The sequence below is a fragment of the Eptesicus fuscus genome, chromosome 7 (assembly GCF_027574615.1).
Source record: "Eptesicus fuscus isolate TK198812 chromosome 7, DD_ASM_mEF_20220401, whole genome shotgun sequence".
Lineage (NCBI taxonomy): Eukaryota > Metazoa > Chordata > Mammalia > Chiroptera > Vespertilionidae > Eptesicus > Eptesicus fuscus.
The window spans coordinates 39,976,774-40,002,227 of record NC_072479.1 but is presented as its reverse complement, the minus strand read 5'-3'; the positions used below and the strand labels follow the sequence as shown (position 1 = coordinate 40,002,227).

General features: G+C 40.8%; 1 protein-coding gene across 1 annotated transcript in view; it reads left to right on the top strand.

Moving 5' to 3' along the window:
- The first annotated feature begins 5,933 nt into the window (after positions 1-5,933).
- The window catches only part of TRHDE (thyrotropin releasing hormone degrading enzyme), a 366,112-nt gene continuing 346,591 nt past the window's right edge, over positions 5,934-25,454 (top strand). Inside the window, exons 1-2 of the mRNA XM_008155542.3 lie at positions 5,934-6,847; positions 18,158-18,431. Of these exons, the coding sequence (XP_008153764.3) occupies positions 5,934-6,847; positions 18,158-18,431 (1,188 nt within the window). The remainder of the gene's footprint in view (positions 6,848-18,157; positions 18,432-25,454) is intronic.

Sequence of the window (25,454 nt, the reverse complement as noted above, 5' to 3'; positions counted from 1 at the left end):
AGCACTCCGCCTAGCACTGACTTCATAAATTATGCAGCAAATATCAATTATGCAATGGGAGAGTTGACATCTAGCTTACCTTTCAGGAAGTAGTATGGCATAATGGTTAAATGTACAGGTGATGAAGTAATTCTAGGTTGGAATTCCAGTTCTGCTATCTACAAATTAAATGACTGGGCAAATCATTTAATTTTTCTGAGTCTCAGTTTCCACATTTATCAAATGAGATAAATAACAGCATTGACCTCATGAAGTTATTTTCTTGATTAAACCAATATAACCTACAGTACCTAGACAAATACCTGATGCAAGGTAACCCCTTGAAAAATCTTTGCTATTATCATTATTATTATTCTTTTTGCCATATTTATTTAGAAACATAGATTTACCATAAATTGTGGTAAAAACAATATTGGTATAGTTAGTAGTATTTCCATTTCTTGAGCGCTGTTCAAATGGACTAGTTCAGTGGTCAGCAAACTTCGGCTCTCGAGCCACATACGGCTCTTTGGCCCCTTGAGTGTGGCTCTTCCACAAAATACCACGGCCAGGGCAAGTCTATTTTGAAGAAGTGGCATTAGAAGAAGTTTAAGTTTAAAAAATTTGGCTCTCAAAAGAAATTTCAATCTTTTTACTGTTGATATTTGGCTCTGTTGACTAATGAGTTTGCCAACCACTGGACTAGTTCAACAGAAACACCTCCGGAAAGTTACCCAATTTCTTTTCTGCTTGTAGAATTTAGTGTATATCATGTTCGCAAGTTTCATACATAAACTGCAAACATTTCTATGATACATTTTTTGCCTTTTTATGGAGCTTTCGTACTGAGATCATAAACCAAAGCACAGTGAACATGGAAGAGTTCTAATCTAGTGTTAAAACCCCCACACAATAATACAATTTTCCTGAGATCCTAATTCTCTCCTCTCTGGATATAAGTAATGATAGAATTGGGAATGACACTGCGGATATTTGGTTATCCTTCTCCTTATATGTGCCATAAAATACTCCTTTTATGCTGTAAGACTGGTTCTGTTTTGGTGTAAGATTAATGAGGAGACTTTCCTAGGATTAGTAGTATGTAGTTTATAATAGGTTAGAAAGTATTTTCCTTTTAATGTTCATCTATTTTTATGTGAGAAAAAATATAATCAAATTTAGATATAATTCCATTCAGATTAATCTTTTTAAATACACAAAAGTCAGACAATAGTTACATCAAAGTGTTAATTGTAGTTGGCAAACCACAGACATCACAAAGTTGCACTGTCTTAATGATGGCTAATTTTAAACAGTTGTCCTCTTTCCATCGTTATGGTCTTGAGGAATGTTCTATCTAGAAGGGTATTTCTCATCTAAAGCTCATCAACAATGTTGACAAGATGCTGTGGTCAAATGGTATGATATTTTGAAATTATGCAATATGCAAACATAAGTAAAGTCTGCAATAATATGAGTTCCTCAAAGAAAAAAAGCAGTGCAAGTGTGAGCAACCAAAGAGTAAAGACTCCGAAGCCAGCTCATTTACTGAAGGTAGTTCAAATAAAATTACATCAAATGATCACAATCTTAAATTTCAAACTGCTGTTTTATTATTGCCACATGGCGGCACCACCTTAGCTGGTAAACAGAGACGCCGCCATTCAGCCATTCTCATCAGCATTGGTCTCCAAGGGTGTGAGGTCTTCAGGAACATATCCTCCCATAAAAGATATCAGTCCTATCCTCACCGCCACCGTAGCAGGGGTTGTTTCCCCCCCATATGCTTTTTCCAGTACAGCATATTTTTATAAAGTCTCTTCACACATGAAATTTAGTTTTTAATTACTTTGTTTGCTTCTCAATGAAGAAGATTAATTAAAAATCCCTTGAGAGCATAATGAGACTAGTGTCTAAGAGTTGGAATTTCTTTCAAAAAGTTTGAGGACTGGAAGAGACTTCTGAGGATACCTCATCTAACTCCTATGATACAGTTTCTACATCAACACACCAAGAAACGGAATCTAAGTTAGGATAATGTAGGGGAGTGAGGGCAGATGGGACTTAGTTCTTTCTCCCGAGCCAAGATGCCTCTGGTACAGAGCACTCATTGCACTTGAAGGGGCTGAGTATACAAGGACACTTAAGTGTGTCTCTACATACAAACCAGTGTGAAAAGAAAAAAATAGAAAAAAGCAGTCCAAGTGTGAGCAATCAAAGGGTAAAGACTCCGAAGCCAGCTCATTCACTGAAGGTAGTTAGTTCATTTTGATTATTTACAGGGCCAAAGTGTAGATTTAATTCAAATCACGTCTGTTTGGCCTCATGTATATTAGGCACTCAAACTAATTTAACTTTTACAAACTCCTAAATCATATATGACTATAAAATGGCTTTAAATTGATTAGCTTAAGAAAATAATCATAGAATTCTCCCAACAATAAATGTGTTTCTGAGAGAAGCATCAGGCACTTTGGAAAGTCTTATTCCACAACAGGGCCCTAGTGTTGGCAAAGTCAAAACTATCTCAAATTTAGTGATCCACACACTGAAGGCAACTTCTTCATAGGCGCATTAGTGAATCATTGCTTTAATATTTTTGTTAGGTACACAATCTGAAAAAAATTTTTTGTTAGAGTGTAGAATGGGCATTCTCTAGAAAATATTATTTTACCAGAGTGCTTGCTTCTCAAGGGAAGGGTGTTACATGCTTTCAGAAATAAAAATAAAAAATAAAAAAAGGAAAACTCACTGGCATCCTTTTGTAACATCAACTTGAGAGAAAAAAATATTTATGCACTTGACTTTGATATTGAGTTCAATGGATACAGATGCATTTTAGGGGAATCTATGTTTTAATAAGTTGTGTCCACTTTGTGTTAATAAGCTTGTGTCCACTCTACTTGGATCTCAAAGATAACCCGTCCACTAATGTAATCACAATCAGTAGAGACTTTACTAATTGGGAAATATAGTCTTTAATTCAGAAATATTTGAGAACTGCATTTTAGTAATTTCAAAAGCACATAAGCTCATTGATAAAAACAAGGAAGACCAGAAAAGGCCTTTGAATCTTTTCTTGATTAAAAGCCTTTTAGAGAAAGGTCTTAAATATTGCTTAGTGGGTAAGCTTTTCATTTAAACTGTGGTTCTCAGACTTCTGGCGGTGGTCCCCGATTCCTCTAATAATCCAAATGAACTGAATCCATGGACTGTAAATCAATAATCCTGAACTGCCAGACTCATACCCTGAGCTCAGAGAAGTCTGGTAACCTGCTAAGAGTCACACAGCTCTTTATGCCTGCCTGTAATGTATTTCCTGATTCTGTAAAGAAAAGCAACAACAAAACTAGTGAACCCCAACTCCTCAACTCTTAAAATGCATACAACCAGATACATATGGACAACAAGAGCACAGAGATTTAAAAACAGAACAGAAAAAAGTAACTTGAACAGAATGTGGCATTTCCCTTGGTCTGTTGCTAACGGCCCACATACAACATGCTTTAAAAAACCCCACCCTGGCACTTCCTTTCATCATCATTTAAAAATGCTTCAAATGGACATTTAGAATGTATGGCAATGGGGCTGTGTCCCATCTGGGGATAAACGGAAACGAGCTTTATGGATCAGGGCTATGTTTTCAGGGGTTTTCCTGCTAAAGGTGATGTGTATTTGGTCTCTTCTTTCTGGTCATGCTTTAAAGACAAACACAATATTTTAATTGTATATTTTCAGGACTCCAAAGCAAGTAACATTAAACATTCCCTTTTGTAAAAAAAAAAAAAAAAAAAGATGTGATTTTTATAATCCCTTCAGGATTTGAAGATGTGAAGAAATATAAAAAGAATTACTTCTTTCTCTTTTTATTCTGTGCTTTTCTTTCTTTCTTTCTTTCTTTCTTTCTTTCTTTCTTTCTTTCTTCCTTTCTTTCTAAAGCCCATCACACTTTGTTTTATTAAAAAAAAAAAAATAGAGACTCCTGCCTCTTAGTTGTTACCATTGGGATGGCTCTTTTCTGAATATTGTTCCAATTAAGGTTTTTCACACAAATTCTAAGGATCGGATGGCCCAATATACTCATGTACACTCTACATATAATTTAAAACTTCTCTACACTTAGGCAAGGGTCCGTATGCAGCCAGTGGTCTAGGGACCTGTTTTGATGCTCCAGTTGCCAATAAACACTTCCTACCGATAACTATTTGGAAAGAGTTTGAACAATTTTCCTGACAACACTAAAAACAGCAAAAAAGTAGTTGTGGCTGGTTGAAGTGAAAAACTGACCAATCATGCAAAACATGTGTTCACTATTCCAGTAAGTCTAAATGGGGCTCATCTTCCCAGTTTTCCTCAGTCTCAAGTTTTTAGTCCTGAATGTCACACTGAAGCCATTGTATTCTAACCATGCCCCCAATCTAAAAATAGAAATTATTCGGTGGGGTGTGAGTGTGAGTGTGTGTGTGATCTTTTCTTTAGCCTTTATTTCTGGAGGATTCTAATAGCTCGTTGCTAATCCTTCTTTTAATACTGCACCCCTGGACACATCACCACTGCCTAATACACGCAGTTAGGTTTGGGAGAATTTATTTTACTTTACATACAATCCTCCAGATCCTCTGGCGAGCTGGATGTGAAACCTGACACCGCCAAGTCTCCCCACAGGATCTGCCTTTGCTCTCGGTGTTAATAGCCTAAGGCTTCAAGGATTCCTCCGGGGAGGCGCGGTGAGGCTGAGTCGGGAAGAGGGGTGACTGCGGGGCTTGTTGCGCTGAAGATTTACAATGTACTTCTTGCAGGCGGCTCAGCAACCCCCTCTGTGGCTGTGGGTGTCTAGTGTGACAGAGAGGAGAAAAGCTCTCTAATCTCCCAGCGCCTGCCTCAGCCTCTCCGCCGCTCCCCTCCCTCCCGCCTTCCCTGCCTCCTCGCGCTCCCTCGCTCTCTCCTTTGCCTTTCTCCGGGAGTTTCAGTCCCTGAATGCAGCCAGGGTAGCCTGGGTAATCTAGACCTGGAGCCTGTGCACACGCACACACGAGCACACACACGCACACGCACTCACACACACGCACTCTGGCTCTCCCCACGGGGATAACGAGGACACCCAGGGCGTCATCTACCTGAAGGGGGATGGCCCGGCCTGGCACTTCTTGCTCACTTGTGTTCTCCGGCCGTCGCAGCGACATCGGAAAGAGGGAGGCTCGCTGTCCGGTCTGCAACCTTTCGCCGCTTGCCGCCGCCACCGCTTAAAGTGTCCAGGGAGAAGAGAAGGCTCTTCCCGGACAGATTCCCGGCGCCAGCTCTGCGGCCCTGGGACCTCACCCGGCTGGTTCCCCACCCCCGTCGCTTCCTCCCCGGCCAGCCTCTCATTCCCGGCTGCGGGGTGCATGGCTCGGGCGCCCAGTCTGCCGCCGCCGCTGCCTCTGCTGCTGCGAGCACAGCCCACCCGGAGGACTGAACGCCGCCGCCGGAGCGGGGAGAGAAAGCGGAAGCCCTAACTTCCCTCTCCACCGCTCCCGGTCCTTTCCAGCCGAGGACCCGTGGGCAGGCTCCCGCGGCACCGGGCGATAGCTCGGCGCGCAGGGGAGGGCGAGCCGGGAGCCGCAGGCGCACGGGGGCGGGGGCAGCAGGTGCCCGGGCGCCCCGCGCTCGCCGGAGAAGTAGCGCGCGTCGGGACGAGAGAGACGCTTTCCAAGTTGGGCGCGTCCCAGAGCTCGCCACCCCGCGCCTCGGCCGCCGGTGTCGGGAGAGAGGCGGGGCTGATGGGGGGCGCGCAGGGTGCTGTCGCCTGCGGCTAGAGTCCGTCTTGAAAGCACCCAGGCCAGCCTCCCCAGGGTCCCGGCTGGCGACGCGCCCTCTACCCGCGTGCGCTCTCTGATGCCTGCGCCGGCGTTGGCCCGGGCGGCCAGCCCGCGGGGGGTGCCGGAGGGGGCGGGGGCGGGGGAGGAGGCAGTGTGATGGCCCTGGACGGCGAGCGGGGGGAGCAAGAGGAGGAGAAGAAAAAGAAGAAGAAGAAAAAGAAGAGGAAGAAGAAGAAGGAGGAGGAGGAGGAGGAGGGGGCAGAGAAGAGCCGCTCACCCTTCGCGGCCACGATGGGGGATAACGACGCCGCGCTCCGGGCCGGCGGCAGGGGGCTCTCGGACCCGTGGGCGGACTCCGTGGGGGTGCGACCCCGCACCACCGAGCGCCACATCACGGTGCACAAGCGGCTCGTCCTGGCCTTCGCCGTGTCCATCGTGGCGCTGCTCGCGGTCACTATGCTCGCGGTGCTGCTCAGCTTGCGCTTCGACGAGTGTGGGGCCAGCGCGGCGCCCGGCGCAGACGGCGGCCCCGCCGGCTTCCCGCCGCGCGGCGGCAACGGGAGCCTCCCGGGTTCTGCCCGGCACAACCACCGAGCTGGCGGGGACCCCTCGCCGCCAGAGGCGGGCGGGGAGACCACCCCGGGGACCCCGTCCGCCCAGCCGCCGTCGGAGGCCGAGCAGGAGCAGTGGCAGCCCTGGACGCAGCTGCGCCTGTCCGGCCACCTCAAGCCGCTGCACTACAATCTGATGCTCACCGCCTTCATGGAGAATTTCACCTTCGCCGGCGAGGTCAACGTGGAGATCGCGTGCCGGAACGCCACCCGCTACGTCGTGCTGCACGCCTCCCGGGTGGCGGTGGAGAAGGTGCAGGTGGCCGAGGACCGGGTGGCCGGGGCTGTCCCGGTGGCCGGCTTTTTCCTCTACCCGCAGACCCAGGTGTTGGTGGTGGTGCTCAACCGGACCCTGGACGCGCAGAGGAATTACAACCTGAAGATCATCTACAACGCCCTGATCGAGAACGAGCTCCTGGGCTTCTTCCGCAGCTCCTACGTGCTCCACGGGGAGAGAAGGTACGGAGGGAGGCGGCGCCCCGCACCGGCCCACCCCGCCAGGCTGCGCTAACCGCTGGGCGGCCTGCGACCCCCGGGAACTCCCCCGGCGTCCGGGAAGCGAAGGGTGGGGGAGAGAAGGCAAGGTGGGGTAGGCTGATCACCCGGAACCCCCAGGGTCCCCCAGATGCCGGAGCTCTCACTGTTGCCAGCTCCACAAACTCACCGGTGGCGAACGACGAATGCTAACCCCTCCTCTAGTCTGGATCTCCCTCCCCGTCCGTCCAAGTTCCTTAGCCAGCCAGCGCTCGGCTCTTTTTTTTTTTTTTTTTTTTTTTAAGAGTAGTGTGTAATCTGAGCGATGCCGGGGTAACGTCAAAAAGTCTGCCAAGTTACCGTCGAGGAAATATAAGTTAGCGACGAAAGGCCAGGGCAGCTGCTCATGGGGGGTGGTGGTGGTGGTGGGGATTGTTAGCGCAGGAAAGGGCAGGGCAAATCCTCTTCCTACCCGCCCCCCCCCCCCCCAAATGCCCACCTCGCCTATTATCTGGCTGGCACGGAGCAGAGAATGGGCTTTAGCGGCATAAAGTTTTCCAAAACTGGAAGTTGAGATTTGGAGTGGTAAGAGCGAGCCAGTCCGGTGACAGACTAAAGGGGCGGGGCCGGCGAGGAGGTCCTCGCGGGTGCCTCCAGGTCCAGCCGAAGGCAGTGCCTGCAGGTGTTTGTTCCTGAGTTTCTGACTCCTTTGGTGACTGGAGGGAAAGCTAGTGGCCAGTCTCAAATGCCTTGCTAGCGAGTGCCTTCATGATGTTTAGATTTGGGCAGTAATCTGTTTTTTTTTTTTTTATGTTTTGAGAGTCTGTGGGTCTTTTCACCCACTTGTTACAGCTCAGCCTTGGGAGTCCAACAGAACGGGGTTCACATCCCAGCTGCAGACTTGAGCAAGCAGAGAAACCTGAGTCACCAATCCCTGACGACCTCTGGAGCTTATTGCTTAATGGGTGACGGATGGGGAAATGAAGGCACAGAGAACTCACGTAACTTGTCCCATAGCCCACAAAGCAGGGCTGTGTGGCGCCAGGGCCCATATTTTTATGTTTAATTTGGGGATGATACTAATGAGACTCTCCTCAGGATTGTTGCAGGTGTCCATAAGCTCATAGACTGAAAATCACTTGACCCTCTACCTGGCATTTAGAGCATTCATTGCAAATGTTAACTGTTACAAGTGTCCGTGGTAGTAAGCCCTCAAGCGTATTGCTGAGTGAATAAAAAAGTGATTCTTGCTTTTTGCCCTAATCCATTGCATTAAAAATAACTGATTAATTAAATGACTGTAGGACTTAGGAACAACAGAAAATGAGATTGGCAACCGTAGAAGCAGAGGCAGGTTGGATATTAGTAATGATGCCACTGGCAGAGCCTCCTTTGTCCTCAAGTCATTCTCCCAATGGCACAAAACTGGGCTCTGAGCAGCCAGGGTGCCTGAGGGCAGCAGGCTTGTCAGTGGAGAGCTGGGACTTGAACTTTGGTTTTCTGATGCCTGGGCTAGGGCTCATGTTGTCTGAAAACTCTCAGCAGTTATGGTATAAGAGGCTGGGGAAATTTTAGTGTGTTAGGGGAGAACACAAATGCTTTATTATTTATAGAGTACCATGAAGTAACATCATATAAATAAATTGTCCAATGCTTTAGTAGTTGTATGATAGTTAAAATCTGTAAGTGAATGTATAAATTATTCATTCTCCTAAGATTAGATGTGGACAATTTAAATCCCCTCCCACCACTTCCTCCAACATATTCGAAGGCATGCAGATTAAACCCATGATCATATCAAATGTGGGGTAAAGGCAGAGAAGGCAAATGGGCATGTTAGGTTTAGAAACAAACTTGTTGTATCCAAATGTCAATAGTGGGAGCTGCATATCATTACTGATCAATCTGTGGTGAAGTAAGTACTTCAACAAATCCTGTTTTTTTGAGCCATGCCAAAATGTGTTTGGTGGAACTGAGCTTGTTTTGGGTCAGTGCTTTCAAATTAACAGGACTCTTCAAAAAGGCCAGATGTTTCTGCTTGACCCTAACTGATTTCTTATACCCATGGTGCATATTTGTATTCAAATTTTCTTCTTAAGGCTTCTCCAAAGATGCAAGTAACTTGGTTGAAAGTTTAGTGTATTGTGGCCAAACTCTGCATCCCAATAGAAATGCGGAATTCGATGTTTCTGGAGATCCCAGCGTGGTTTTATTTCTAAACAGCATCTTAGAGAAAGTCTTGTTTCCCCCTTTTTTTTCCTCCCTGCATACTAGAGTGATATGATAATTTCTTGGATGTTGATAACTGGAGTTGATAAGGCAAAATAAATGGAATAAACTATTTCACAATTATCTCAACATTACATATATTAACATTTATCTTTGGTTGTTGTTATTACTAGAGCAACTGGGAGCATTTTTAAACATGCCATTATCAGGAACTCAGCCAGGGTTAAACTTTTATCGGTGATGTTTTCATCCCCAAAATGCAATGTAAATTGACATTTTAAAACACACTTTCCAAAGGACACCGATACAGACTCAGACTTTTCATTTGATTAATGATTAAATATCTTGGTCTTTAGTAAGCCATCATTTTTGCCAATTTAATTATCAGATGATTTCTGCAATGAAAACAAATACTTAATCTGCCGATGAGGGGTCATGTTAAGCAACTTGAACTATTTAAAAGAGTAATCCTGCAATTCAGTCCCCTTAGCCTGTGTGGAAACAACTCCTTAATTTCCCAACCTGATTTTTCAACTCCTTGCTCAGAGGTCTGAGAGAAACAGTTTGGGTGAGGGCAGGAAGATTAGATTTCACCATGTGCTGTATGTATACCTTTGAGCTCTGGAAGGCTTTGGAGGGGGCCTGGCCCTGTCCTACAGAGAAGACTTCCCTTTCCTGGCTCCCATACTGCCCTGGAGAAAGGTTGGAAGACAAGTTCCCCATTGAAGCCCAAACTTTCTCTACTTGAGGCAAATCCTCTCGTTTCTGTTGGCCATTTGGCTAAAGGGAAAATGTATCACTTGTTGAATATTGAAAATAAGTAAATAAATTGTCTTAAATTTGAAATGTTTACACACAGCAGTAAATGATCTCCATTAGGGAGAATACACAGTCACTTTTTCCTCAAGTGCATGTGTAACAGGCAGATAAAAAGGGTGTGTATTTATGCCATAGAATTCTATAGTAGAACATACTTGCTCAGAATTAGGTAAAATGTTCATTTACCTGAAGTAATTGCCGCTTTTGGGTAGCCAGATGGTGAGCATACCCATGTTCAAAGTTGGGTACCTTAATTTAGATCCAGATGGTCTGATTGAAAGAGGAGATTTACCAAAGTAAATGAACATTTTATTCACTTTCAAAAGGGAGACTGTTTTTCTTTGACAAATCTTTGATTGGGTCTATAACATGCCACAGTGCCAGAAGACAGAATTAAAATAGGTCTTTTTCTATCAAGGATTATTTAGAGAGAAACTGTGATCTCCAAGTAAAATGGGAAAATAACACTGCAGTTCTCTAAAAGAATTGCAAAAAAACAAAAACAAAAAACCCAAAACACACTTTTGTGGAGAGCACAGAAGTTTTTATGGGTATGCATTTGATTTTTTGTTGTATTAATATATAGGGTTTCATGCCTTGTCCTTTTTTTGAAATGAATTAATTAGTAATCATGATATTTAAATTAAAGCAAGAAAACTACCACATTGCTTTTATGTTGAAAGAAACTTCATTTCTCCCAGTCCCTCTGGTGAGGAAGTAGCTTTACATGAACAAGTTGCTGTATGTAGCTTTTTGCCCCCTACAGAAGGCTCTGAATTGAAAATTCTGTGAGAACTTTTTTTATATGATTCCTTAATGGACTTAGCTCATTGTTTTCCTGTCAGGCACACATAACCATATGGCCAAATTGAGTCCAATGCTGCTGAATTTTGGTCTCAATTCAAAATGCCACCACTAATCTAAATCTAGAAAATATTTTTTTTTTTAAAAAAGCTTTGACCATTTCATGAATCAGTCAGGGAGGAAAATCCATATAATGGTGTTTGCCTTGCCGTGTTTTTTCCATGGTGCCATCTGATTTGATCACCCTGGAGAGTAAGGAAGTATACAGTTTCTCTAAAAGAGTTAAATTGGTTCACCCATATTTTTATTTATTCAAAGCAACTCCAAATAGGGCCTATTTGCTCTGGATCTCTTTCAAGCAAAGGCGGACCTGTGACTGGCTTCCCTGTATTTGTTGGTCTGCACAACATGTTTATTTCCTTAAACCAAAGTTTGCCGCTGAGTCTGTGGATGGGCTTGAGACAACAGTACCAGGTGTCAGTGTAGGTTTGACGGAAGGTGGTGACATTTGGTTGACAAGATTACAAGACTAAGACTCACGTACTTCAGCATGACTTCAAAGAATGATATAGAAAGAGTGAGGAAGAAAAAATTTACCTTTAATGCATACGTGTTTTATAGTCTGTAAGGAAGGGCATTCCTCCGTCACCCCATATCCACCCCCCAGCCACCAGCGATCATCATCATCATCATCGTTGTCAGTGTTGTTCTTTCAATTTCTTTGCATGTCCTTTACATCCTCTCAGATTTGCAATAGTGGCTGGGTTCCTCCAGATTTTCAAAGTCCCATGCAACCCTGTTTTCTGCCACTAGAGAGTGGATGCTTTCTCCCATAGACAGAATTTTACTGCATAGAATTTGGGAGAACATAAAAATGAAACGTACTCTCTGCTTTTCTCAAGTTTCTGGGACAATATGAAATGATTCATAAACAGGCACAGCTAGAGGGTGGTGGCTGGGCTGTGAGGGTGGAAGAAGATTGGCAAGATTGGGTGGGGCTGAATGGGGGTGAAGGGCCCCAGGCTCACCTGCCTGCAGGTGCACCCTCTCAGCCTCTGAATGCTGAGTGCCCCGGGGTTAAGGAGCTCTGGCACTGGTTGTGCAGAGAAGGGTTAACCCACCCCTCCCAGTGAGGCCATGTGTTGACTTGCAGGGTGAAGGTTTATTTTAATTATTGAGATCTTTGCTCAAAAAAAAAAAAAATAAAAATCAGAGGATGAACAAAGAATGGCATTTTAAAATGACTGCTGCTGGTTACTTTTTATCCCTTTTAAGCATATGTTCTAGCCACTGTGGTTGTTTGCTTGATGGAAACGCGTGTGCGTGTTTAGCGTGCTCGGGGACTCTGGAACCAGACTGCCTGGGTTCATGTTCGGACTCTGCCACTGATTAGCTCTGTGACCTTGCCCAAGTTTCCTAATTGTTCTGGGTCTGGTGTCCTCATCTGGAAAATGGTGATAAAGATAGCCCCTTTCACAGGGTTGTTGTGAGGATTACAGGAGTTAAGAAATAAGGCATTTAGGACAGGCCCGTCAATTGGAAAGCACTTTGGTGGGTATTAATATTTTATGATTCTATGGCTGGAGAGCTACTACTTGGGTTGGTACGAGGTCAGGTAGGGCCGATGTATTGCCTCGGGGTTGCCCCTGAGGAGCCAGTCGGTGGGGAAATGGTCACTGTGGACATTCCTTCCACGGCTGTTTGCTATGCCACCTTAGCGGAGTTCAAAACACAGGAGGGGAAGGAACAGAGCCCTTTCACCAGGAGGAGGAGAGCGAAGAGAAAGGCTGTGGTGTTTCACAGCTAGGTAGGTCCCCAGCTTGGTTCAGACACTGAGAGGTGGAGAGGGTTGAGGGAGCAGGAAGGGTGTGGGCGACAAAAGGGATGCACATTCTGGGATTATGGCACTGCTCTCTACCAGCAGTGAGAACAGCAGAAACCAGGGATGGGAGGGCCGGGAGGATGCTCCCCTTGTCACGGGAAGCCAGGACAGCAGACAGAAGCATCCCAAGTACCAAGGGAAAGACACATCAGTCATTTGATATTGTTCCTAAGACTTTATTGGCATTCTGACAGTAGCAGTACTTTATAATCCTTACACCAGGCTTTGCCTCTTTCCAATATCAAACAAATGAGCCTCAGACACTAGTTTATTTGTTCTTATGAAAACCTAATATTATGGCTCAGGACAATAATGTTATGTATTCATAATACTCTTCATCAGTGGTGATCAAACACTCAGTATTCATTTTGATAAGAGTATTTAGTACATAAATAGGAAAACAATTATGAATGTTATGCTCTGTTTTTATAACACGATTATTCACACATGCTCCACTTCCTACATACATATTGCTGGCATTATTGCATTATGTTTTTAGTTTACTAGAATGGTTATTTAAAAAAATAGACTCCACGCTTGCTTATAGCACTGAATATTCAGCAGGAGTACTTTTCTTCTGAAATGGCAGAGGTTTAATGACTCATTGAAGTACATAAAAACACACAGTCTAAACAACATGCTTTTTGACTTAAAATGTTTTCTCATTGAGCAATAATTTGCATTTTGATTAACAACCTTAACTTTAAATGGGACATGTGTAACTTCCATGACCTTGTAACTGAGCCCATTTTACTATAAACAGTTGGATAGTAACTAGATTGCCATTAGAACTTTTCTTTAGATCTTGGGAGTTTTTATTACCAATATTACACTATGACAATGCTAGGCAATTTGCAATCTCAACAGAAGCAAGTTCAAAGACCATTTTTCACTGTGCTGTGTGTGTGGTATGCATAGAAGTGGCCAAAACGGAAACCTCTGAAATACGCCACACCATTTGTGAGGTTCTCTTGGTTTTGGTGGGTTCTACAGTGAAAAGTCATGAATCAATTTTTAATACAAATAGTGCTATGCAAATGTTTGTTGCCTCTGCATATTTTAACTTTATAAAAAGGCAAACTGAAAATAATGGAACAGAAATTGTTTTGTATCACATACTGTAATTTCTTGGCAATATCAACCAACATTAATGCATTACTTCTGCTGAATCTTATCATAATGACCTGACACAAGTAGCTTGCCTGGTGAACTTCCGCAGAAATAAGAAGAAATCAATTCTTTATATCCTTCAGAGGCAACATAGAGCTTTAAGCTCTCCTTAGCTCAACCAAAATGTCAAATAGACAAGTTGTTAAGAAATCAAGTTATTTATTTTAGATAGAAGAGAATTAAAATGCAGGTTTGCTATTCATATTTTTCTAGTTATGCTAAAGTGACGTCCTTGGAATGACACTTTCAGGATGTCACTTTTGGAAGTGGAATTTTTTATGGTCATAGAGGGATTCATTAAAAGATTAAAAAAATGATTTTGTTTTAAAAAGCAAGGGAAAAAAACCGATAACAAAATACTTTCCCCCATTAACTTCTGCCCCCTGCTGTTTTATTTTACTTCTTGTTGTATTTACATATGTATTTCATATCTGTTTTAGATATATTAAAAGGTTTTCTATTTCTAATGATATTTTCGTATTTCTTCTACCTGGTGTCCTGCTACCTATTACCTCAGACTCACTTAAATTTATTTAAATCCAAACTCATTATTTTCTACCCCAAATCACCTTCTCTAGAGCCCTCTTTGATGTTTTTAATGCCAGTAAGCAGAAAAGAAGTCTTATTTCCACCAACTGAAGACAACTGTAAAATATATGCAGTGAAGACTAGATTATATTTTGAAACCCAGCAGTCACTGTTGGGCACTGAGCCTGAAATCAGACCTCCTTGTTAGAAAGGAGAGTATCAAGGGTGAGAGAGGTGTTAGAGATGGACTGGCAATACTGAGATCTGATAAACCCAGAAGCTGTAAGAGAGCAGACAGGGCACAAACTCAATATGTGAGTCAAAGTGGTTTTAAAGGCTTATTTTAGTGCTGCTCAGAGTCAATTTGCTCACTTCTCCATCGTCTTTGACCCTTAAAATACCACCTGGGCTCCAAGACCAATTCTTATGTTTCCTTTAGTTCTTCAGGCTGGTAGTTCTCATTTGGGTCCGTTTTGTCCCCCCAAGGGACATTTGCAACATCAGGAGACATTTTGGTTGTCACAACTGGGAAGAGGTGGTACCACTGGCATCTAGTGGTAGAGGCCAGGGATGCTGCTGCTGAACATCCTACAGTGCATAGCTCAGCCCCGGACAATGAATATTACCAACCTACAGTGTAGTAATGCTGATATTGAAAAACCCTGCTGTAGGGGAATGTAATTTCTTCCTACATTTCTCTTCTTCGTCATGGCCTATTTAGGTGTATATTTAATTTCTTTTATTTAGAGTGTAAACTCCTTGAGGGAAGGAAGCAAAGATATTTCTCCTCAGTGTTAAACACTCAACAAATGAGAGGAACATGCATTATAGAACTTATAGGAAAAAGCTGCCTAGTGGTAGTGTAATTAACCTCGTCAAATTCCTGGAATATTTTATGTTTAATTTTTGTTCAGTTATAGGATCTCAGACTTGGAAAAGACCATACATGTAATCTAGTCCTATTGCTCTTTTTTTACCAAGGGACTTTTTTTGATTTTCTAAATACTGAATTGAAATTCAATTGCAATCATCCTTAGGTGCCAGACTGTGAAATTGGTATTTTCTCATTTAGACGCTATCAGTGTATATTGTGGCCCTCTGTGTATAGATATGTGCTGTATGTATGAATTCATTAAGAATATTAATTGCAGAAAAAATCACTAAATGATTTCTTCAGTTCCTTTTAACTCTGAGAATCAGTTATTTACATTGCTAGCTTTACTAACACATTTACTTACTATGTAAGGCAAAAAGATGTGATTCTTTTGCATAAATATTTGGTTTATTAATTTCCCATTAGCCCAAAGGTATTTAGAATTTCTATATCTAATAAATTCCTACCCATTAATTACTTAGTGCTAAAGACACCTTTGACTTTTATATAATGACTAATACATTCTAATTGCAACCACTCTGTTGAACTCTTGTAGAACCTTCCCCATAGTATTATTAGTATTAGAATATATAAATATAGATATTCTTTTCAATTAGTTTGCAAAGAACTTAAGGGCAAAGTGGTTATATCTTTAAAAAAAATTCTACCATGCACCTAATAATGAAGGGCAGACAATATCTAATTGTGCAATGACTGGAATTGGAGTCCTCAGATACTTTAAAAGAGAACACTTTTTTCATATATAAAATCTCATAGATATCTTTTAAGTAGCCTCAGTAGAGAAATATCAAGGTTGGTGGACATTTTAATTAATGATATTGAAAGATAAGGTTCAAGAACATTATATAAGACAAAAATATGTGATGAGAAAATTGTAAATGGGTACATTTTAACTAAAAGGTACTGATACTTAATTAAGCAAAAATCATACTGTTATCAGTAAAATTAATAGGGAAAATATTACCATGACTGGCAAATTTGGAAAGAACTTTTATTACCAACAGTTGAATTAAAATATTGTTTACAAATTATGGCTAAAGATTAATTTTTACTGTTTTTGAAATATAATTACCTTTTATTCAGATATAGGAAAAGTGAATTCTAGACCTGGTTTTGCACTAATTGCCTGTGTAACTCTGGACAAATCACTTAATCCTACTGGAACTACTTTTTCATTTTAGAAATTCATGAGAGTTGGACAGTTTGTTTCTAAGATTGCTTCCAACTTTAACCTTATATTTTTCTGAAGATTTATAGTTAAAACTTGTTTTCCACATGTTGTCTCGTTTTATCGTCTCAATAGTTTTGTAAGGAAGTCCTAGAAAACATTCCTGTTTTCCTTCTATTAATGGAAAAATAGGCTCAGGCAGTTAAGTGATTTATCCAAGCCTGGTATGGAGCAGTCCAGTACTGTTTCCAAGATAACTATCAAAAACTCTTTCTCTGAAAGTCAGTAAACAATTAATCTTAAAAATGTATTATTTTTCACGACTTCAAAACGAAGCTTCAAAAAGGTAGGCTCTCAATGATAAATGTAAGCTTTATCATTTTAAAATGGCCTAAACATTTACAACTCCTGGTTTGAGCCAAGAATAGCCAATAAGATTCAACACACACATCAACACCTATTGATTGGTAGTAGCTGCCTGAAGTGCTGTGCTGAGAATTTTGAGGCCAAGTTCAGGCTCAGTAGGAAAGTGTGCCATGTTAGATTAACCATGTATATACCTTGGATAACGGTGAGGGGAGAGGTGGCAGAATTACTTAAGGGGGAAAGAGCTTTTTAAAGAAATAACTTTAGAACTCAGTAATGTTTTACCAAGAGTCTGATATTAACTTGCATTATATCAAGTTTTGCAACTTGTATTGTTAAAAAAGTGTAATGAACTCTTGTCATGAATGTTTTCATAAATAATGACCTTTTTAAGTTAAAAGAGTGTCCTTCTTAAATCCTTAATATGAGCATTTTCATTTGTAACCCTAAAATGTGAAAAAAAGTTATTTCTAGTTAGCATTTTAATAAGCAGTTTTGCAGCTTGATCTGAAAACTTGAGGGCATTAAATATATTTTATATGTACACATTGATAGGTTTATTATTCAGATATTTATTATATTAATATCGTAATATAAAAATATATATTATGAGTAGTAAAAAGCAATGGTGTCTACATTACTCAATGTAAACATATGCTACAACACTCTAAGAAAGGTTGAAGATATTGTCAATCAGTGGCTGCCATTTTTTGACTGGCTGCTGTTTATTAACTGCCTACTGGGTGCTATTCATCTATTCACCATGATAGGTGCTTCACATTCTCTTTTTTTTCCCACCCTAAGCTTTACAAAAGCTTTCTTTCTGAGTTAAACAAGATTATTTTTATTTTAAGCAATGAACAACTACACTTTAGGGAAATTTAGTAATTGTACAGGATGATATGGCTAAGAATGTTGTTGAGCCAGAACACAGACCAAGTTCTGTCAGAATTCAAAGTCCATGTTCTTACTAAAATCAGGTCATGATGAAATTTGAGAACACAGATGTTTCCCAGTGATGGTCTATGTTCTATACATATGTGATGACAACTTCTGGATTTTAGTTTCACTGACTTTACATGTTGTTCAGCTTCAGGGAGGAAAGGGAGGCATGCCAAACAAGAGGATTATTAGTTTCCAGTGTTTGCCAATGTGATGCCAATGAGTTGTTTTTCTGTAGAGTATAGTGTTTTGTCTAATAGGCACTGCTCTGGATTGAGAATTTACATTAATTGAGACAAAAACTTCCCCAAAGAACCTTTATTGTTGAGGAAATATGTGTATTGTGCTTTTATGCTATATATGAACTTAAGTTTGGTTTAGAAAAGGAAAGTAACTTGGAATTTGGCAATAATATGTTATCAACAGAAGCATGTAAAGTGATCATAATTGAAGCCATAAATGTAATTGGGAATGTCATTTTCTGTTTTCCAGATTCCTTGGTGTTACTCAGTTTTCGCCTACACATGCCAGAAAAGCATTTCCTTGTTTTGATGAGCCCATCTACAAGGCAACTTTTAAAATCAGCATCAAGCATCAAGCAACCTACTTATCTTTATCCAATATGCCAGTGGAAACTTCCGTGTTTGAGGAAGATGGATGGGTTACGGATCACTTTTCACAGACCCCTCTCATGTCCACATATTACTTAGCCTGGGCTATTTGCAACTTCACATACAGAGAAACTATCACCAAGAGTGGGGTTGTAGTAAGTATTTTAAACTTAATGGTGTTTTTGGATTATATCCACTCTGTAAAGTAATCTGGTTTCTGGATTAACAATGAATTAATTATTCCTATCCTCCTCACATTTATATAGCTGAATTCTTTCCTTAACCCTTGGGAGAAAAATTATCTTCCAGGCTTCAAAGAGTCAGAGAGGAATGTCTCTTCTATACCCAGCTCTCTTATTCCTTCACCCCCCCACCCCCGCAACCCCATTATCCCTGTCCCTCTTAATCTCCTGAGAATCTCTGGAATAGCTGTTGTTTGTTTGGGAAATATTTATATGATTGGGAAAGCTGCTTCATTTTATTGTGAAACATTTCAAATATACAGAAAATGTGGAGAATAACATAATACACTCTATATACCTACTAGCCAAGTCTATAGAATCTAAATATTTTACCATCTTTGCTTCACTCTAATTTTTGAAGAAGTAAAACATATTGGATAGAGCTCTCTATCGAAGCTCTCTGTGCACCCTGCCTGATCTCATGCCTTGCCTGCTTCCTTAGAGATAATAACTCTACTGAATTGGCATCCTGGCATTGCCATGTATATTATTTTGTAATTATTAGGTATGTATATATCCATTTACAATACACATCATGCTTTAAAATTTCATATAAGTGGTTTTATATTGTAGATTGCATTCTGCCACTTATTTTCATTTCATTTTACTTTTTGCTTAAAATTATGTTTTTGTGGTTTATCTGAATAGAATGGTTGAGTGAATACATCAAAATTTGTCATCTTCCTATAGATGAACATTTTTATTTTTCTGATTTTCAGTGATTAATAGCAATGCTCAGTGAACATTTTTGTACATATAAGTTCTGGCAATGTGCTAGAATTTCTGTACAGTGAAGAGCTTCTTTTAGCCTATAACACCCAAATGTATAAAAATATGTTCTTAGGGAAGGGTAGTAATAGGAAGCCTGGAGAATTATTGTTTGCATTAAATTTATAATAAGAATCAATTGGACTCTCTATGGCAGCTACTGTTGGCGACACCATAGTGTTCTAGGCACTGTTTGCATCCTACTGCATTTAATTAGTGAGGCTAGGTCAGCCATGCTAAGTTAGCAATTTCCTCCTTATTTCAATGGATTACACAATAAATATGCATTTATTTTAATTTTCATGTCAATCCAGAAGCAAGGTATTATGATCCCATTTTTCCAAATGAGTAAATTGAGGCTTAAAGAGATTAAGTACTTTCCCAGGCTTGGTTACAAAGTAAGCAAGTCAAACCTCTGTTGGTCTGATTTAAAATTTTAGGCTTTTCTGCCGTGTGCCCTAGGAGCTCTGTCTCACCACTTCACTTGTGTGTCTATAACGGAATTCAGGTAATGATTCTCCCCGTCCAATGGCCTTCAGATTCAGTGTTGCTCGAACATAACAAAACAAGTGAATAGAAATCTATATTCTTATTCTGTAGGAAGTTCATAGCTCTATAATAACCTAAATTTTGAAATATAGGTTTGGCTAAATAAATGTTTCTCACTGTTACTTTCAATTTGAAGCACTGTGGAGCTTGTTTTAAAATATAAAATCTGCCTGCATACAAAATTCATGCCATTATTGAAGATCCTATATATAAATTCAACTACATAATCATTAAACTAACATCCTAAATGCTGGCTACAGAGGGCTGGATGACATTTTACATTTTGGAACTTACACTCATTTGATAAGTGGAATTCCTCTGATGTTTGGAATGTCGGAATATTTCGAGGCTGTGCACATTGGACCATACACGGAAAAGGAACACCAAGGCATCTCGTTTCCTTTTACGTCTTCAGAAGACGATGATGGACTTGCCTTGGGTCAGCTAGCCCCATAGGGTACAATGGAAATGTTTTTTCCAAGTATGTTTTCTTAAAAGCGCTCTCAGCCCTTCACAGTTATGCTTGCTGTTAAGTGACCCATGTTCAAGTGACCCAGACACACTCTAATTATTTAGACATGACTCTGTATTAGAGTTAAGAATCTAAATAATTGGTAAACATTTTAAAAAGTCCTCCTTAATCATTTTTATGTAGGAAAGATAAAACATGCTACTAGAGAACATTGAAAGGTCAATTGAAGTAAAATTTTGGATTGTATAATCTACAAACACTGAGAAGTGTAGAAAGGAAAACAAAATTGCCATTGGGAGCTCTTATTTATCAACTGTGGAAATATGTTTTAAAGCCTGGATCTCTTTTTCTGTCACTCTTTGGAAATCCAATCTATTTTCTTTCCACTGCTTTTCCTCTTTATTACGGGGAGCCCATGGGAATGGCATTACTCAACTCTTAACAGCTAGAAGAAGTAGAAGTTTAGTTCTAAAATCTTGGAAGTGGGAAGGTTATGTGAAGTCCAGGAGGTCATTTTGGATCAGAAGCTGAGGCAGGTTCCTTCAGGATAGGAGAGAGCAACTTGAGTGGCATCTTAATACATAGCTTGATTGTAGCAGTGCCTCAAGTGTGCATAGTTGAAGCATCATCATTATTTGTTTATCAAGTTATCTACACTCTGCAAGGCATGATTCCGAGTAATTAGAAAGATAAAAAACAGTCTGAGATCCCTCTAGTACAGAGATTGCAAACGCAGCTTTCAGATTGAATCTAAGCCTGCAGACAGGTTTTGTTTACCCATCCCTAACATGGATTAACATTTTTATCATTAGTTGACAAAATTTAGAAATTGGGAGATTGCACATAAAATTATTTATTTATTGGCTTCTCTTGAAAAAATGGGAAGGTCGTTAGGCCCACATTACTGTGTGGCAATATTTGTTCATTCGTTTATTTCTTCAAAAGATATATATTGACTGAGTGTCAGGTATTGTTCTAGGCTCTGCTGATATGGCAGTGAACACAGGAGACAGGGTTTCTACTCTCAAGAAACTTACATCCTAATGAGGAGACAGTGACAATAAACAAATAAATGTGTCATATGTCAGGTGGTGATATATGCATGTGAAAGGTTAGTGTGGCCGACCCATTTACATGGGGCATTTGCTTTCCAGTGTAACTTAGTCAAGACCACTTTTGTACTTTTGCATCTAGTCCACTTCACTATTGTATATTACCTGCTTTCATTCTGTAGACATTTGGATTTCAAACCTTTGACTAAGGACATAATTCAAAAGGGTAGCCAAGGAATGTGCATTGGAAAAGCAATGAATTTACCAATTGTGAATTAGTGTTACTAGCATTCAATAATTGTCAAATTAAAGCTATAGAAACTAAGTTAAAGGCAGTTTTGAAGATGGAGAACTTGCTAAGGGTTAGATCTAGGTATGTGCGTCATGGAGGAGATAGGACTTTGCATAGCCCTGAATGATGATTTGGTCTCAGGGAAGAAGCTGAATGTAGGCATATAATCTGCAGCAGGGGAAGTATTAATAAGAAAAGACAAAGAGATAGGTATATCTTTGGGAAATAGTGTAGCTTTATGGATCTAAACATGGATTTTAGAATCAAGTAGGTTTGCTTTTGAACTTTTGCTTTGCTTTTCTATGACCTTGGTTAATTACTTAGCCTCTCTTTACTCTGGTTTTCTTGTTTGAAAACTGAAAGTATGGATTCTTCCTTTATAATATTGTTCCAGTTACTATTATGGTATAATGAACTCCAGAATTTGTGGCATAACACAACCTTTTAATATGCTAAAAGTTTCAGTGGGTCAGGAATTTGGAAGGGCACAGTGGGGACAGTGTCTCTTCTCATTGATGTCAGGGGCCTCAGCTGGAGAGACTTGATGAGTAGGGGTGACTTGCCTGCTGGAAAGCAGAATCCCCTGCACCATCTTCACTGTGTCTGGTTGTTCTGCCAGTCTGCTGCGATGTCAGCTCAGGCTGCTGGTCAGAGCATTTGTATGCCACCTTCCCACATATCCTGGGCTTGCTCAAAGCATGGTGGCCTCAGAGTGGTTGGACTTCTTACATAGTGACGTAGCTCCAAAGGCGAATGTCTCAAAATAATTAAGTAGAAGCTTTATGACCCTTTTGGACTTATCCTCAGAAGCCACACAGCATCACTTTTACTGCTTTTTAATGGGTACAAGTTAAATCATTAAGGATGATTCTGATTTGATTGAAGAGAGCATAGACCCAATCTCTTGATGGGGAGTGTCGAAGAATTTTTGGACTTGTTTGAAAATCAATACAGTCTGCTCTCTGGTCACAAATTACTTACATTCATTCCACATATAAAATGCACTCACCAGTAAGTTTGATTCATTATAGCATCAGACTCAAGTTCGAGGTGCAGGATCTCACCATCTAGTTTAGGTCTGGGTGCAGATGAGACTACTTGGGTTTGGTTTCTTGGGCATGGTTTCTCTCTTCCTGAGTTCCTATTAACTAATTAGACAAATGATCTATCTCCACTCCTCACCCCCAAGAGACAATGGTAAGATGAGAATATGACTGTTGCAATAGACCTTTTCATTCAAGAGTAGAGAACAGCCCTAACTGGTTTGGCTCAGTGGATAGAGCATCGGCCTGCAGACTGAAAGGTCCCAGGTTCGATTCTGGTCAAGGAGATGTATCTTGGTTGCAGGCACATCCCCAGTAGTAGGTGTGCAGGAGGCAGCTGATCGATGTTTCTAACTCTGTCCCTCTCCCTTGCTCTCTGTAAAAAAAAAAAAAAAATCAATAAAATATATTAACAACAACAAAAAAAGAATAGAGAACAATGAGAAGATACAGCATTTGCTGGCCTGTAGCAATTTTGAAATACAACTGGGCAAATGTTGACAATTCCTTAATTATGGCTCATTGCTGTTCTTTCTGGAGCATGGCCCCACCCTTTGGGCTCTTACATTTTGTCTTTTAAGGCATCTTTTCTCTTCCAGTTAAAAAAGAAGTTTGTATTTACAATTGAAAAGCCTTCTGAGCTTACTTTCTACTAGGAAAAAGTTCAGGGTCCAAAGGCTTTATTTTTCTTTTGTATTGGCTCTGTTGCTTTAAGTCAAAGCATGTATAGAATTTTATATAATTTATAATTATATAAAGAATGTTGGCTTTTTATACATCAAGTTATATCCATTCCATTAGACAAAACTATAGCCATAGGTCTCTTTAAGATGAGCCTTGAGGCCTTTGCCCTTAGCATTCATAGATGCTTTATTGTTTAACAGGAAGGGTTTCCAGGCACACCTTTAAGGTCCTGAGAAAACCTTTAGTCTTTTTCAAAAGGCCTGTGAGGCATCACTTTAAGAGTGTCTGAAGTCTTCATTTCTGAAGTCACATGCTTAGTTGCATCGTTAGACCATGTTTCCCTGATAGTGATGTGTATTTTTCCCCCTGGGGCTGTTTCTTACTTTGAAAATCTTTTGCTATCTTGAGAGACGGGGTTGAAGAAAGAGTTTAAATTTCAAACTCAGCAAGTCCTAATTTTTTTCTAAATTTTGCTTAGAAACTGGACAGTTAATTCTTAAGCTCTTCTCTCCTTTTTTTTGCAATTTTTATGGCCAATGAGAAGAAGCCAGGTGGTACTTTCAGTGTTATGCCTGGAAATATCCTTATCTAGAAAATATAGTTCAGTAGTTATAGTTCTCATTGTCCATGATACTACAGGGAACTACTGTTGCCAAACTTTCTTCCAGTATATCACAAAGTTCCCCTTTCGTTTCAGCTTCCAGTACTACTCACCTTAGTATTCTTCAAGCCCTTACCCACAGCTTCCTCAAGCTTTGCCCCAAAGCCAATGCCACATGTTTGAGGCTTAGTTATGTCAGTTCCCCACTTCCAGGTGCTAAAATAGGCTCTAATTGGTATTGCTGAATAAGAAATCACTCTAAAACTTAGCAATAAAAAGTAACAATTTTTAATATTTATGGATTCTGTGGGTCAGGGATACAAACAGTAAAGAGCAGGGAATGACCCATCTCTGTTCTACAATGTCACAGCAGTAGAGACTCGATATGTGGGAATAATTTGACAGCTGGGAGCCAGAATTATCTGGGGCTTCTTTACTAAGTGTCTTTACTTGATGTTAACTGTTATCTGAGCCCTTAGTTAGGGCTCTCATCTGGAGCATCTATGAGTAGACTTTCCATGTGGCTTGAGCTTCCTTGCAGAATGGTAGCCTAATGTTGTCAGACTTGTTACTGGCCTCTAAAGGTGAATGTACCAAGAGATTTACACTGCCTGTTCATTTATATAATACAAACCTAAGTGACTGTTACAGCGGAACGTTAAGAACGACCTGTTGCTATTATGCGCACTGACCACCAGGGGGCAGAGGCTCAATGCAGGAGCTGCCCCCTGGTGGTCAGTGTGCTCCCACAGAGGGAGTGCTACTCAGCCAGAAGCCAGGCTCATGGCTGGGGAGTGCAGCGGCGGTGATGGGAGCCTCTCCTGCCTCCAAGGCAGCACTAAGGAGCAGCAAGCCAAACGGTAAGGAGCAGTGAGCAGGTGGGCGGTAAGAAGCGAGGGGTCCTGGACTGCGAGAGAGTGCAGGCCAGGCTGAGGGACACCCCCATACACCCCTCCCCCCACCCCAGTGCCAGAATTTTGTGCACTGGGCCTCTAGTTCCATTATAAAAGGTTACATAGATTATATTAGTCACCATCATTTTCTTCTCTTTCTTTCTCTCTCTCTCTCTCTCTTTATCTCTCTCTAACAGATACTATATTACCCTTTCTGACATAGCCTTAAAAAGTTAAACAGTGTCACCACTTTGGGGTCATTCTGTTAGTTGCAAACTTAGATTGGCCCAGATTCTAGCAGAGTGTTCATAGCCCCATTTTCAATGGGAGTAGTATCAAAGAATTTGAAGACTCATTTGAAAAGCACCACAGTTGTTATAAGTATTATAGGAAATTATGTTTATAAAATCCTGAACATAGTGCCTGACACATTGTACTGATTCTAATGATGACAATTAATTTGATGAGATTCAGAAGTCATAGGAGGGAGTAGTGATATTTAACTTTGAGAGGTAGATGGAAGCCAGATTGTTAAAGAGCTTGATGCCTGGCTAAATTTTAAAATTTTGTTCAGTTAACAAT